Source organism: Staurois parvus, unplaced genomic scaffold (assembly GCF_062004578.1).
Source record: "Staurois parvus isolate SC_StPar_1 unplaced genomic scaffold, SC_StPar_1.0 ptg001028l, whole genome shotgun sequence".
NCBI classification, from domain to species: domain Eukaryota; kingdom Metazoa; phylum Chordata; class Amphibia; order Anura; family Ranidae; genus Staurois; species Staurois parvus.
In genome coordinates this window covers 33262-48282 of record NW_028318824.1, presented here as the reverse complement: position 1 = coordinate 48282, position 15021 = coordinate 33262, and the positions used below count along the sequence as shown (strand labels likewise).

The 15021-nt window shown below is 42.5% G+C and overlaps 1 protein-coding gene across 3 annotated transcripts; it reads right to left on the bottom strand.

The window, feature by feature from the left end:
• Positions 1-502: 502 nt before the first annotated feature.
• On the bottom strand, positions 503-6586 carry LOC149441068 (uncharacterized). 3 transcript variants are annotated; one of them, XM_089657787.1, is made up of 6 exons: positions 6443-6586; positions 3888-3977; positions 3434-3511; positions 2865-3021; positions 2434-2526; positions 503-1649 (listed from the first exon to the last, which is right to left on the bottom strand). In XM_089657787.1, exons 4-6 carry the CDS (start codon positions 2889-2891, stop codon positions 1281-1283), a joined length of 489 nt encoding a protein of 162 aa, XP_089513913.1. In that variant the 5' UTR covers positions 2892-3021; positions 3434-3511; positions 3888-3977; positions 6443-6586; the 3' UTR covers positions 503-1280. The 3 variants fall into 3 exon arrangements, with proteins under 3 accessions (XP_089513913.1, XP_089513914.1, XP_089513915.1); XM_089657788.1 differs by having other exon boundaries at positions 3434-3508; XM_089657789.1 differs by lacking the exon at positions 3888-3977.
• Between the last annotated feature and the right edge of the window lie 8435 nt (positions 6587-15021).

Sequence of the window (15021 nt, the reverse complement as noted above, 5' to 3'; positions counted from 1 at the left end):
ACTTACACAAACTGTTAAAGTAAGCAACAGCCATAATAACAAACGTTGATGCTTGGTTTAAAACCTGACAAAATATCCAGAGTTTTCCATGACTGCCTATTTAAATATATCTTTTCATACAATTAAAGTGGTTGTAACCCTTCCATATATACCTAGTGAAGAGACTGGCCTTAGGTGATACAGAGATGAAACATCCTCCTACACAAGTTATACCTGTTAATCTGCAGTCTTCACTACAGCCATTTAAAGTGCTGTATTTATAAAGCTTGTCCGAGAGTTCAGAAAACTGAGGGTGGAGAGCTGAAATGAAACTCTGCAGAAATTAAGTGAGGAGAGCTCTAAGAACTGTTTGGTGGGATGAGACACCTCCTTCACAGGAACAGAGCTGAGGCTGTCAATCTGCTAGAAGGCCCTCCAGTCACCTTTTTTCTCTTGGTGTCAGGAAAGAAAAAAACTTGTCAGAAGTGATTCATGCCGATATGGAGAAATGAAGCAACAGAAATGAAATTATACTCATTGCTTTTAATGGAGACAAGTACACACTATAGAGGAATATACTTTGTTCATATTTCATGTCTGAAGTTTACAACCATTTTAATAGTAGTTTTCCTCCATGCCATTTTACACCATACTCACAATAGGTCCACTAAATTAACTCTGCCTGCAAGTAAAGGACCTTTTACAGGATGACTAGGAACTAGTGAAAGAAGGACCACTTTGCATATATTATAGAGATGTACAAGCTGGCCAACTGCATCAAAATGATCTGTCTCTGGTCCTTGCATAACAAATCACCAAAATAGAAAATATAGGCATAGCTCATTGCATATATCACAATTGATGGAATAAACTCATTGCATATATTATAGAGATGTACAAACTAGACAACTGCATCCATGAGTTTATTCCATGTAAGTACAGATCACTTTGAGGCAGTTAGTCAGCTTTAATATCAATTATGATACTTGAAATGAGTTTAGCCCACATTGGTAATATACAACCACTCAGGTACTGTATGTTTGTTGTATGATCAGAGATAGGTTACTTTGAGGCAGTTGAACATCAATTGCAATATATGAAATTACTTTAGCCTGTATTGGTTCTGTACAACCACTGAGGTATGCCTATATTTTCTGTTTTGGTGATTTGGTATGCAAGGACCAGAGACAGATGATTTTGATGCAGTTGGCCAACTTGAACATCTATTACAATAAATTTTAAAACAGCACAAGGTTTCTGAGCTCTGTGACATCAGCTAACTTTAGTCTACTGAAAACAAGTCATAGGCAAGCAGAAAAACAAAACAAAACAAAAAACCCAAACATTCTAACACAACATGAGATTCTTAAAGCTTTGCAGTTTATTGGGAGTTTGTTCTCCCCCAGGCCCAGCATCACTCTTTGAATGAAGTTAAAAGTGTTCTCCATGGCTTTAGGGTATTCCAGGTGTAAAGCATATAAAAGTCCAAAGAAGAGGCAAAGTGCTTGAGGTAGGTTCTGGAGATCCTCCATTACAATACCTCCCTTGGCTATGATGGCAATAGACTTTGGGTCAAGGTGGAGATGATTTGGAGAAGCAGGCATACTTTCATCAATGACAGTCTTCAGTCCAACAGGTAAACGTGCCCAGACCTCATCGCTGTCAGAAGGCTATACAAAAACAAACATGATCATTTGTCACTGTTGTATATGGTTAGTTTTAGCTTCAAGGTAAGGGTCAAAGTCAATCTATTTTTGGAAGGTTTTCTTCCTTTAAAGCATTTATTTAAAGCGGTTCTAAAGGCAGGTTTTTCTTTTAATGCATTCTATGCATTAGGATAAAGCACCTTCTGTGTGCAGCAGGTCCTCATTAACTGAGACAGCAGCGAGGCATCATTACCTCCCACTGCATTCAAAGTCAGTGAGCCAATGAGGAGAGAGAGGAGGTGGGGCCAAACCGCAGCTCTGTGTCTAAATAGACACACACAGCCTTGGCACAATTGCCCCATACAGCTGCTTGCTGTAGGGGAACTCAGCAGGAGGGAGGGGCCAGGAGTGCCAGCAGGGGACCCGAGAATAGGAGGGTATGGGCTGCTCTGTGCAAAACCAACTGAACAAAAGGTGGTAAGTATAACACATTTGTTATATTTAAACAGAAAAACACACAAGCATTTTAATATCACTTTCAATTAGATAGATATATACACACGCAAAAAAGGGTATAATCCATCTGGATACACAAAGTAGTTGTAATGATACAGTTCTACTAACATGTCTAAGTTGCAAAATTGTGTTCAAGCATTAACATTTGTTTTACCCTCCCTAACTAAGGGATTCAATTTTATAAACTGCCATGCCCACCACTGTACTAGTGATATAATAAGTATTAATCTGTATTTCTAAGGAATACAAAGTGAATCCCCCCAACTGCCAAGGTGCAACTATGATAACTTACGAAGCAAGTGATGTAGAATGTACTGGGGTCATCACCAAGTAGAACAGGGAGGCCTCGGAGCACAAGGGTGTGCATTGCTGTCACATCAGGTTTCTAGAAGTAAATTATCGAAAGTTCAGTTTAATATTGCATAAAATGCAAACCTACATGTTTATGAAACAAATATCATACTATTTGACAGTTCAGGAAAGTTACTGATTGAAGTTATTTAAGTTACACCCATAGCTTCGATGTTTTAACATCATTGGATCACAACGTCTCAAGACCACTTTAAAATATTGAAATCAATACATAGGCCAAAAGGGATTGTAGTAGAGGTTACAGGTTGTAAATTTATGGTATCTTACATATTTCTGTATATGACAACAAAGTGAATCATGAAAGGTTTTGTAAGTTGAGAACAAACAAAAAGAGGGTTGCAGTAGACTCACCTCTGAATTAATTTGCTGCACAAACATGGACAATGTCTCTCCAACACTTCCTTTCTTGGACTTGAAGATTGTGACAAAGCATGGTGCGTATGGATCCAGGGCATTAAAATTTATTCTGCAGATTTGTGGTGGCTATTCTATTGAACTCTGAAAACACCTACAACACAAAAACAAAACAAAAAAAATCTCTTTTGCCCTAATATTTGAATAAGTCTCTCCCAAATTCTCCAGTACCCCAGCAGGCAGATCCTTGTCCTTCCTCTCTCTGTGGTTCCCCCAGCTCTTCCCTCACCTTTGCCTGTGAAGTTCAGTGGTTTGTAAGGTAGACTTTTCTGCCTTATCAACTGCTATCTCTGCATTCAGAGATCATTGGTTTGTAAGCCAACACAAAACTGCTTAACTCCTAAATTTACTTACCAACTACTGAACTCTGCCTTACAAACTACTGAATTCTGCATGTATAGTTCAGTAGTTTTGTGAACCAGAGCTCAGACGTTTGAAAGGCAGAGTTCTAGTTAGACCTATTGCAGGAAAATCCATTAAAATATTACTAGCTATTGGCATCTTACCTCCAGTGTACTGAAGCCCACTTTGACAAAGAGTCTGTTCAAGGAAGAGATCTCAGGCAGTTGCTGTGAGCAATTCTTCTGAAAAGGACAAAATTCGTTACTTAAGAATAAGTTCCCCCTTACAGCCTAGTGGTTAGTAGATTACAGGCAGAGACAGTCTTTGATACCGTATGTACATTCTTTATAAGCATAGGAAACTACAGCAAACATTGAAAAAAAAAATTACAATAAAATGTTAAATGAAACGTTCAATTTTAAGTTAAGTGGTTAGGATAAGTTTAATGGTTTAAGGCAGCATCCAGAGTTCAGTGGTTTGTAATGCAGAGTTTATATGTACCGCTTCCATCCTTAACACAGTCTTTTGTGCCCTGGGTAGTACCCCCCTTCCTGGTGGTCAGTATCTGCATCCACTCCCTCATGTGGTCAATGTTTGTGTACCCCAGAAAATACTCACAATGGCAGAGACTGTCCAGTCGGTAATTATGGATCAATGATTACCATCACGTAAGGTACAATCTTCCTCTGTGGAATTGATCGCTGTTGACTGAAAGAGTAGAGTACAGGAAAAATGGTCATAAATAACTGTAATAATAGCTGTGTCTGTGCCCCTTGTCCTTTGTGATCAAGTGTCTTTTCATCGAGCGCTCCCCCCCACAATAGGTTTGAAGATTGCCACCATACAAGCATTCATTGAACAGAGTGATTGTGGAGAGACAGCGCAACGTGCTCCTGGTGGTCAGACGCCAAGCCCCCAGCCATCAGTGGCTGCTCCCCATTCAAACAGTGCTTGTTGGCTGTGTCCTTTTCCCAGCTTGCCAGTCCATGGCCGCATGCACCCCTCCCCTTGCTGGTTGGTGGCCGCACCCCCATCCTCCTTGCTGGTAGTCAGTATCTGTGCCCCCCAGGTCCCAGATGATCAGTGTCCACCCTCCATCTACAGTGTTGCGAACCTACCAAAATAAATTTACTGATAAGACACCCACAATTTACTGACACAGTCAGGTTTTTACTGCCATTTTGACAATTACAGTTGTAAGTGCAAATTTCAGTATTTAAGTTACAATTAAGTACAATATATAATTAGCAATGTGAGTTAAAGAAAATCTAAAGGCAAAAAACATTTGATAAAGTAAGGGCAGTTATTATAACCCATTAGTTTTCTGTCATCCCTGTCCAACTCAAGAGATTTCCTATTAACCACTTTAGCCCCAGAAGGATTTTCCCCCTTCCTGACCAGGCCACTGCGTTACTTTAACTGACAATTGAACGGTTGTGCAACATGGTACCCAAACAGAATAGATATCCTTTTTTTCCCCACAAATAGAGCTTTCTTTTGGTGGTATTTGATCACCTGTGCGGATTTTACTTTTTGCGCTATAAACAAAAACAGAGCAACAATTTTGAAAAAAAAAATATATTTTTTACTTTCTGCTATAATACATAGCCAATAAAAAAAAATGTAAAAAAAGTCAATTTTCTTCATCAATTTTGGCCGATATGTATTCTGCTACATTTTTAGTAAACAAAATTCCAATAGGCGTATATCGATCGGTTTGCGCAAGCGTTATAGCGTCTACAGACTGTGTGAAAGATTTATGGTTTTTATTTTTATTTGATTTTTACTAGTAATGGTGGCGATCAGCAATTTTTAGCAGTACTGTGACATTGGGGTGGGCACATCGCACACTTGTGACATCATTTTGGGAACCAGTGACACCAATACAGAGATCAGTGCTATAAAAAAAAGCACTTTTTCTGTATTGGTGTCACTGGGAGGGAAGGCGTTAACAATAATGAGCTAGGGAGGGGTTAAGTGTGTTCCCTGGGCGTGTTCCAACTGTGAGGGGAGCTGGGCTGTCCAATGGAGCAGAATGATCTGTCTCCTGATAACAGGAAGCGGGGATCATTTTGCTCCTTACCGAGAGAATGGCGAGCTGCCTTGTTTACATAGGCACCTCGCTGTTCTCCACTCAGAGTGAAGATTGTCGGGTAGCTGGTGGCAATCGAGCCTGCTGGACACCTGCGCTGTCTCCCGCTGTGTGAGGAGACAGTGACAGCGGTGCTGGGGGAGTGCCCACTTGTGACCTTCACATAGAGCTACGGGATTTAGCCTGCACGTGCCACCCTGTTGCCGTATATGTGCGTGGGGTGGTCCGAAACAGGTTAATTTCTGTTTCATAGCCAACACTGAAAGTGAAGGGAAATCCACGGTAGCCACCAGGATCACCAGAAATGATGTCTCCAGTTCTAACATTTTGCCTTTATTCCAGTTTTAGATTCTTTTACTCTTGGTGATAGCAGTAAAAGCAGAGGAAAAAAATCTACCAAACTGGGGCATGAGAGAGGGAAAACACACACACACATTGCCCCCCGCCCCAGACTGCAGAGGGACACAGATATGGAAACACACATTGAACAGAACTTAGCTTTTCCCCTACACTTCCTCTCTCCAGCTCACAGTGCAACACACACTCACCTCCAGAGATGATACTAAATCCCAAGAGGGATGGCAGTCACAGAACTCAGCTTTTCCCCCACTCTTCCTCTCTCCAACTCACACAGCCCCCTCCTTCCTGATCACACACAGCCCTCAGCCCCCACCTTCCTGATCACACACAGCCCTCAGCCCCCACCTTCCTGATCCCACACAGACCTCATCCCCCACCTTCCTGATCCCACACAGACCTCATCCCCCACCTTCCTGATCCCACACAGACCTCAGCCCCCACCTTCCTGATCCCACACAGACCTCAGCCCCCACCTTCCTGATCCCACACAGACCTCAGCCCCCACCTTCCTGATCCCACACAGACCTCAGCCCCCACCTTCCTGATCACACACAGACCTCCAGGAAGCAGACACTGAACACCAAGGAGGAGTGGCATATTACAGCACATGGACTTTCCCCCACGCTTCCTCTCTGCAGCTCACAATGCTCAGGCACCTCATCTACACCTCAGATCTGTCCATCCTTCAAGTCCAATTCCCCATATTTCCCACTGTACTCACCCCATGTCTCTCACACCCTCTTCAGCAGCTCTTCTTTCTCCTGGACGTCCTTCCAGTGTGATGTCCACGTGTCTTCTGCTTGCATACTATTGTAGCTTAGCTGGGACCTCTGCTTCTCATTGGTGCAGACAACTGTCTGTCACTAATAAGCCCATGTCCTATTGGAAATAGGGAGGAGGAAATTGTAGGTGGCTGGAGATAGGACAAATAATGATTGAGGCTCTGAGGCTGTGTATGGATATACACTTCTATTCCTGTGTGCATGTAAATGATTATGTACTACAGAGTATAGACATAAACTAAGTGTACTTTGTATTTTTTTTCCTGCACACTTTACTCAGTGCTGCTTTATTAGTGTTTAGTCAGTAGTGTGCATTGTGTCATAGACATCAATACATCTGATTAGAGATCAGTAAAACACAAGGTGTTTATCACTCCCATGTGCAAGAAGCCTAGCCCTTTATCCTCCTTAAATGACCAAAAAGCAGCAGAAAGACAGCACTGTGAAAAAAAGAGCCAGCAGGAGAAAATGCACTGTAACTGGCTGCCTGTTAGGGCATTTTTAATACATTTGCAGCAGTACTGAAACACTGGACTAAAGTGATTGTAAACACAATTTAAAAAAATAAGAAAGGTTTATACATTTCTGCTCTGTGCAATTCCCCCAATGGTCCTTTTTTGGCGCTCATGGCTCCTCATGTTCTAAGTGTGCTTCCTATGGTGGTACACCTGCAGGCTCAATCCTGAGCCGCTGTCTATGTCAATTGACAGACTCTGGTTCCGCCTAATCCCTCAATCTCTCTTCACTGGCTTTGATTGATGACAGCAGGAGCAGCTGCCTCAGCAAAGCCTGTTAGACCTGGAAGTCAGAAGAGAAAGCCGCTATACAGACAGACAGCGCTGGATCAAGTGTAATAAGGGGAGTGAGGGGGCAATAATATTACCTAAACATTTATCACCTTAATGCAGGAAAAATTGTTTAGACTTTAGAATCACTTAAATCCCAACTCCAGGAAAAAAAAAAAACCTTGCAGTGGGACTACAAGGGTTAATTATCCATTTTTGTCTAGTGGTGAGAGAAAGGAGATATACTTACCTGATCTTTCAATTTTCCCTGTACAAAACTCATCCCTGCAGCTCGTGCACCCCCACCCCCCATGATCTAGCGTTCTTGAGTAGTGAACTGGTCCTGATGTCATCAAGCCCATAGACCTACAGGACATGAGGATGTCAGGAATAGTCCACTGTTGAATCGTGGGGGAGTGCCATTTGCAGTATCGGATGATCCGCTGAGTTTAAGTATTTCTCCCCTGCAAAAACAAGCAGTTAACCCTTTCAGTGCAAGCAAAGCTCCTCTGCATAGGAATTTATTTATTTTTGCCCAGAGTTTGGCTCTAAGGACAGTTAATGCATTGCTGCCTTGTACTGGTGTAGTATTGCCACTGCTTCCTTTGTTTCAACTTGATTATTTTAAGTTGGTTTCACTCAAAAAAATAAGTAAAATGGTTTCATTACCTTGCAATTAACTCTAACTTAATAAACACTAGTAAGAAGGCATATTTTTGATATATGAGTAAAATTAACAAATATATCTAAGTTGGGAAAGCTATTGGATTTTACAGTGTGGGGGTTGTTTATTGTGTAATGTTATGTGGCTGCATCCCATTGTTCTATTGTTTGTCTGTCTTGGGAGCAAACTATTATAAGATGTATGTGTTTATGTGTATTAGCTTAGTGGGGGGGGGGGGTGTCTTCAGCAGCCATCCCTCCTGATGAGACTGCTGGTGTAAAGTTTGAATACCAGTGTGTCTCTTGTTAGTAAATGTAGATTGCCCTGCCCTGTGTCATTATGCAGGGAGGGGGGATTGTCCCCTGAGTGTATATATCTTGTATCTGTGTTCAAATAAAGTAGTCTACCGCCTGGTTTATGTCAAGACTGGTGTCGTCTAGTCTTGTATGGTCGGCTGTGGTGTCTATTGTCGATGTTCGGACGGGGAAGCGGTATTCTAACGGAAGTACTCAAGTGCAGTCTGGGTCGGTTCCATTACATGGTAGTGCGTGAAAATCCCAGTAGATCAGCAATTTTTTAAGTACTCAGACCTGTCTGTCTGGCACCAACAACCATGACACATTCAAAGTCACTTAAATCCCCTTTCTTCCCCATTCTGATTCTCGGTTTGAATTTCAGCAAGTCATCTTCACCACATCTACATGCCTAAATGCCTTGAGTTCCTGCTATGTGATTGACTTATTAGCAATTTGTGTTACCAAGCAATTGAACAGGTTTACCTAAGAAAGTGGCCGGTGAGTGCAGATTTATATTTTTCAGTATATAATTCAAACAAGAGAACTTTCTCTATTCCCACTGCTGACAAAAGTTGATTTGGAAGATAGACATGTTTGTCACGATCGCACGATCGCCACCCTACACATGCGACAATCACACGACCGCGACCAACAATACGTCATGCCTGCGGCGTCAGACCCCAGACCTTTTCACCAAACTCGTGATCGAAGGACAGGCCGATCTAAAACCGCGATGTGACGTGCATAACAAGGCCACACCCAGCTGCACCCTACACAGCGATTTTCCAGCTAATGGACTACAATCGGTGCCAGCAGTCTGTGCTTGTTACTGGGTCGGGTTAATTACGCAACTAACCCTTTCACACTGCCACCACCTTCTTTTGTACAGAGAAAAAGGAAACTCTCTTTATCCAATATACACTGTAATGGTTGAAAAGTCGCCTGTCCAATACGGTCACCACAGGCCGATTGGGCAGAGGATTAAACAAACACAGTAGCGTCTCTTCAAAAGGCAGGAATTCGTAAATTGCAATTAAGCGCTTTAGAAACAGTTTAACACTTTCAGAAAGAAAGATTTATTACTAAAAGAGTCAAACAGGTGCAATATAATATTTACAGAAAAAGATGTAACTAAAATATATATTTATATATACATAGAAAACAGCACAGCACAGCAAAGAGATAACAGGGAGAAGTTAAAAGGTTAAGTTACTTGCCATGTTCAGCCTTAAAGTAAGCAGATCCAAATTGCAGAGCGAAGGGTCTTTGATCTCCTGCTGTTATGATGTTAAAATTGGGAGATGTGTTTAGCTTCCTTTCAGGCCTACAGCCTGTGTTTTTTAAAGTCCCCCAGCAAGGGGGGTGGCACTGAGTAAATGGCCAATCTCTGTTTAGGGAGGGAAGTCGGCGGACTCTGAATTAAAACCAACAGCTTCATAATCCATGATATGAAACATAGGTGACAACTGACTTGAGAAATGTTCATCTAATTCTGTCACCTAGCTGGTAGGGGTTATGAGGTTACAATTTCTTTCAAGTCCAGGGAAAAAACTACCTTATCTTGGTTAGGAGGTGTGAGTTTACACAGGCCTTGGGACAGAGAGTCTGCTGTCTCTATGGGGGGGCTTTGTAGCGCTGGGCCCCCTGCTGCTCCAGCCTGCCAGCAACTTTTAACACACACACATCTGTCCCTGTGCCTCTCAGGAAGGGAGGGGGTAGGGAATAAAGGATTGAGGTATACTTCTAATAAAAAAGGGGAACTCCGCGTCCATCTCTGATGAGCAAGTTTGCTACAATGTTGCCAACAGAGTCACTCACAGTTCGAATTTCAGCCAATTCAAGAGAAATAAGCTGAAATTTGAACCATGCATGGCCAAGTGTACCATAGAAATAGGCTTTTGTCCTTTTTAAGAGCAGTGTCTTCTATCTCCCTGTGTACCCGGTAGGAAGTGCAAAATTTTACTCAGCAGCTCTGCAAACAGGAGATGTATGGTTGGTTATTCTACTGGATCTTAGTTCTGCTTTTGATACTGTAGACCACAATTTTTTTACTCTCTCTTCTTTAAACCATATTTGAATTCTCAGAATTGGCTCTGAGATGGTTTAAGTTGTATCTTACTGATAGCTAGCAATTTATTTCTCTTAGTGGATTCCTGTCTGAAGTTGGTCCAGTCAAGTTCAGTGTTTCTCAGGGCTCAATATTGGGTCCCTTACTTTTTAGCATTTACATGTTTCCACTCAGCCAACTGCTTAGATCACATGGGCTCAATTACTACTTATATGCTGACGACACACAGATGTATAAGTACACATTAATTGCATTCTACTTTGGCTGCCTCTCTCCTATCTGTACTGTCCTATCTAACTGTATTTGTTATATAAAAACTTGGATGGCCCACATTTTCCTTCAATTAAACTGTGACAAAACTGAAGTCATGCTTATTGGCAACCCCCATCAATTATGTCAAGTCAGTCTCGGTAACCTATCTATATATGGCACTGTATTTGAGCTTCAGTCTACATTGAAAAATCTAGAGGTGATAACTTATACCAGTTTAACCTTTGATCCACATGTTCAAAATGTTGTCAGCACATCTTTTTTCCACTTGAGAAATATTGCATGACTGCATCCTATGCTACCATACACTGTAGCTGAAAAGCTGATCCATACATTTGCGTTCTCCTGACTTGACTACTGCAATGCTCTACTCTCTGGTCCTCACTAGATCTGGTACAAGTGACTATTTTACCCCTATTTAGGAGTCCTAGCACTGGCTACCCATTTTGCATAGACTCTTCATGGCTTGGCATCCCATTATCTGTCTGAACTTTTATCAGCTTACTCCCTCTCTCGTTACCTCCTTTCCTCAAATTCTGGTCTTCTGTGTGTTCCCCCTACACACCTAAACTCGATGGAAGATAGGGCCTTCTCCTGCTATGCCCCAAAACTCAGTAATTCACTTCCAAAGAACTTCAGTCATCTAATCTAAACTCATTCAAATCAAATCTGAAAACTTTTTTCTTTAGACAAGATTTCACTTAATTGGTCCCTTTTTCTTTTGTTTTATCCTGTGTATTTCTTCTGTTTTGTTCCTCTTGACTTTGTAAAGTGGTTTGAGAAGCTACCTTTAAAGGCACTATAGAAAATGAAGATTATTATTATTATTATTTTTATTAATAATAATAAAATGTAAAAAAAACAAAGTACATCAGAATGTACAGGAGGCTTCTATTTATTTGAACTGCAAAGGCTAGAGTAGGAAGTAAAATGTTGCAATACCCAGCCCATAAGATCTTACAAAGTGTGCTGGAGTCTTTGAACCTCCAGCAATCAGATTCTTGTTAGGCAGCTGCAGTATGCTTTCAGCTTTCTCATTTCATAAATGTTAATGTAACCCGCCACCAACCACCTGTAGTGCCCCTCGTGTTTAACTAAGGGAAGCTAGTTAGTGTTTCTTTTAAGCAGAGGCTAGAGTAGCAGCCTGGGATGAGTCAGCCAGGAATGAGTCAGCCAGGTTATTCTGGGTCAGGGCTGAGGGCTCTGCAGGTCAGTTCCTTGATACCTCCCTCTGCTCTAGAAGCTAGAGAAGTTTCTAGAAGGCAGTGGGTGGGGGTGATGAGGGGCTTATCTGGATGCTCAAGGGACTCTGACCAATCCTAAGCAGGAGAATTGGCATGGGTTCAGCCCTTAAGTGTGGGAGAGTCTGATCAGCAAGGTAGGAGAGTGTCGAGTTGAAGATGGTGCAAAGGCTGGAGTGTGGAGCCTGGGAGGCGGCCCAGGAGAGGGGCCTACCTACAGGAATGAGCTGGAAAGAAGGATCCCTCTGTCTCATTGTCCCCTGAGAGAGGACCACCTGTGGAGCAGGGATGGAGCCAGCCCACCATAAGTTCTGAAGGCAGCCACCAACCTACCAAGCTCACAGGAGAGAGTAAGTGAGTAATCCTACACCCCTTGGGCCGCATAAGGGGAGAGGGCAGTCAGGTGGAGAACCCAACTAACTTCTCATCTGGGGGCTGCTATACTAAGTGGCAGTTTCTAAGTTCCCTTGCCCAGGGATACCCACAGGCAGCTGGGTGAAGAGGAGGATTCACCTGAGGTCTGAGGTGGTACACCAGAAGGGCTGGAGAGCTCTTCGAAGGAGAGACTTACTTTTTGTCCAGAGACTTGTACATAGTTGCTGAGGAGTTTGTCTTTAGAGTTCACAGTTCCCTTGGGCATCCCCTCAACCCCATCCAAGTTCAAAACCCCTTAATAAAACATCAAAACCAAGCTCAATGACTGTTCACTGACTCCAGTGTGCAGGTGTGGGAGGAAATGTGTGTTGCCTGTCTGTGCAGAGCTGTAAGGGGACCGAAAACTCCTAAGGGAGTAGTGTTACACACCATTTTACTGTATGATATATGCACAGTGTACCAAAAGTACAAACTGCTCAGTTATTGATATTGGAACATTGTATTCAAATAGAAGCAGTCATGTTTTCACCAAGCTCCACTGCCCAGGGAACATGAAGGGCCAGGCCTTGCTAGTGTACACAAACCAGTGTTCTCTGGTGGTTGAAAAGCACCTGCTGTTTTTCTTTTAATAACATAATAGCAACAAGTTAACCACTTTCCTGCTGGGCATTTTTGCTCCCTTGGTGCCCAGGTCAATTTTCAGCTTTCAGCGCTGTCACACTTTGAATGACAATTGCGCGGTCATGCAACACTGTACCTATATGAAAATGTTATCATTTTTCACACACATAGAGCTTCCTTTCGGGGGTATTTAATTGCCACTGGGTGTTTTATTTTTTGCACTATAAACAAAAAAATAGCAAAAAAATGTCTTTGTTTCTATTCTAAACTTTTGCAAACAGGTAATTTTTCTCCTTCACTGATGTGCATTGATGAGGCTACACTGATAGCACTGATGGGCACTGATAGACAGCACTGATGGGCACTGATGAGGTGGCACTGATGAGGCAGCACTGGTGGGCATTGATGAGGAGGCACTGATGATGATGCACTGATATGCAGAAATGATGGGCACTGATAGGCAACACTGATGGGCAATGATAGGCGGCACTGATGAGTGATACCGATGGGCGGTGCTGACTGATGGCACTGAAAGACAGCACTGACTGGTGGCACAGCTAGGAATTGATGGGCAGCACTGATGGGGGGCACTGCTGGGTGACACTGCTGGGCAGCACTGCAGGGCACTGATCATCAGTGCCGATGTGCTGTGACAGCTGCCGGTTATTGCCAGTACTTTCCTCTCACTGTGACAGAGTGAGGAAAGTGCTGCTGATGTATTTACTCCGTGATCTTCTGTGTCATTGGACCCAGCTGATCATGTGGTAAAAGGGCGCTGTGATTAACCTTGTACCTCATCACGTGATCAGCTCTGTCTGTAGGACACAATGATCACGGAGATCACGGGGTGCACGCCTCTGGGGGCACACAAGAGGGTGTGTTCAGGGAGAATGTCATATGACGCCCTCCCAGAACTGGACAACCACGCTGTAGCCATCGTTTGACTATAGCGCGGTTAGCAAGTGGTTAAATCAATCAATAAACTTTTAATGCTGTCTGGGAAACACCATGCTAAACTCAGATAGTAGACACACTTTACTTTAGCTCAGGTTTATGTAGTCCTTCTGTTGCCAGAATCAGTAATCATAAGGAAGGTATATGGCCTGGAACTGAGCAAAGCTAAGAGGAGGGCCGGCATGACTGGGTTATGCAGTAGAATTGGCATTGTACAGTGGGTGGAGCACAGGAGATGCTAGTTATGATGGATCCTCTGTTCTGCCACGACTCTCTAAACTGCTTGTCTTTATTGGGTTTTATCTGGGAGTATGTAGATGGTTCATTGTCCCTGAGGTGGTGTAGTATCAGCTGGAGACCTTCTCACTGGGTGGCAAATGCAATCAAATTTTTTATTGGGATTATCTTATCGTTGCCTTAGAAGGCCTCTGGCATGGCTAGGATCATTTGCTGTTCTCTTAATTCATGATTGTATTGATTGTACTATTTCCAAAGTTGTATTCAAGTTTGTTTGTTGTGTTAAAATAAAAGGGCTACCATTGGCCATTTCAATCCAAAATGGAGATTTGTCATCTGGTTATTGAGGATGGGGGAGGGCAAGGATTTTATTTTGGTTTGCTAGGTTAGAGGTTAATGAAGCCTCTGTAATCTGGAAGTCCCTCAGTCATGCATCTTTTATGCTAGACAGTCTATAGGCCAAGGAAGTCAGTGGATAATGGTACAGCTGACTATAAACCGATTGAAGTTCAGCAGGGACCGAATTTTGGTCAGTGTGTGGCTGTCCCCGCCCAACAGAAGCCAATGAGGAGACATTGGAACATTTTCCTTGATCAACATCTGCTGATCAGTGCATACTGACAGTGGCAGTTGCTGCTATCAGAATACAATGTCCCTGCCAAATGGAATTTAGAAAAAAAAAATGACTGCATTGGTACATATTCTTGAAGGAAGTGGCAGTGCCCAGTTCCCCCTGCCCCTGGCTGTTAATGATTTTTTAAGATTTTTCTCCTATTGGTTTCAATGAGGTTTGCAATTGACATCCAAACTACTCCAATTCCACTCTGAACCGTACCTGGGTATGTTTGAACCATCACTATTTATTTGTTTACATCGTTGTATCAATTTTGTATTTATTGATGGTATTACTTTTTGTAATATACGTTATACTGAAACATATTGGTGGGGAAGGAGAAAAGGGGGGTTAGCTTCCAATCATTCAAATACTATATTTTATGTTTAGATAT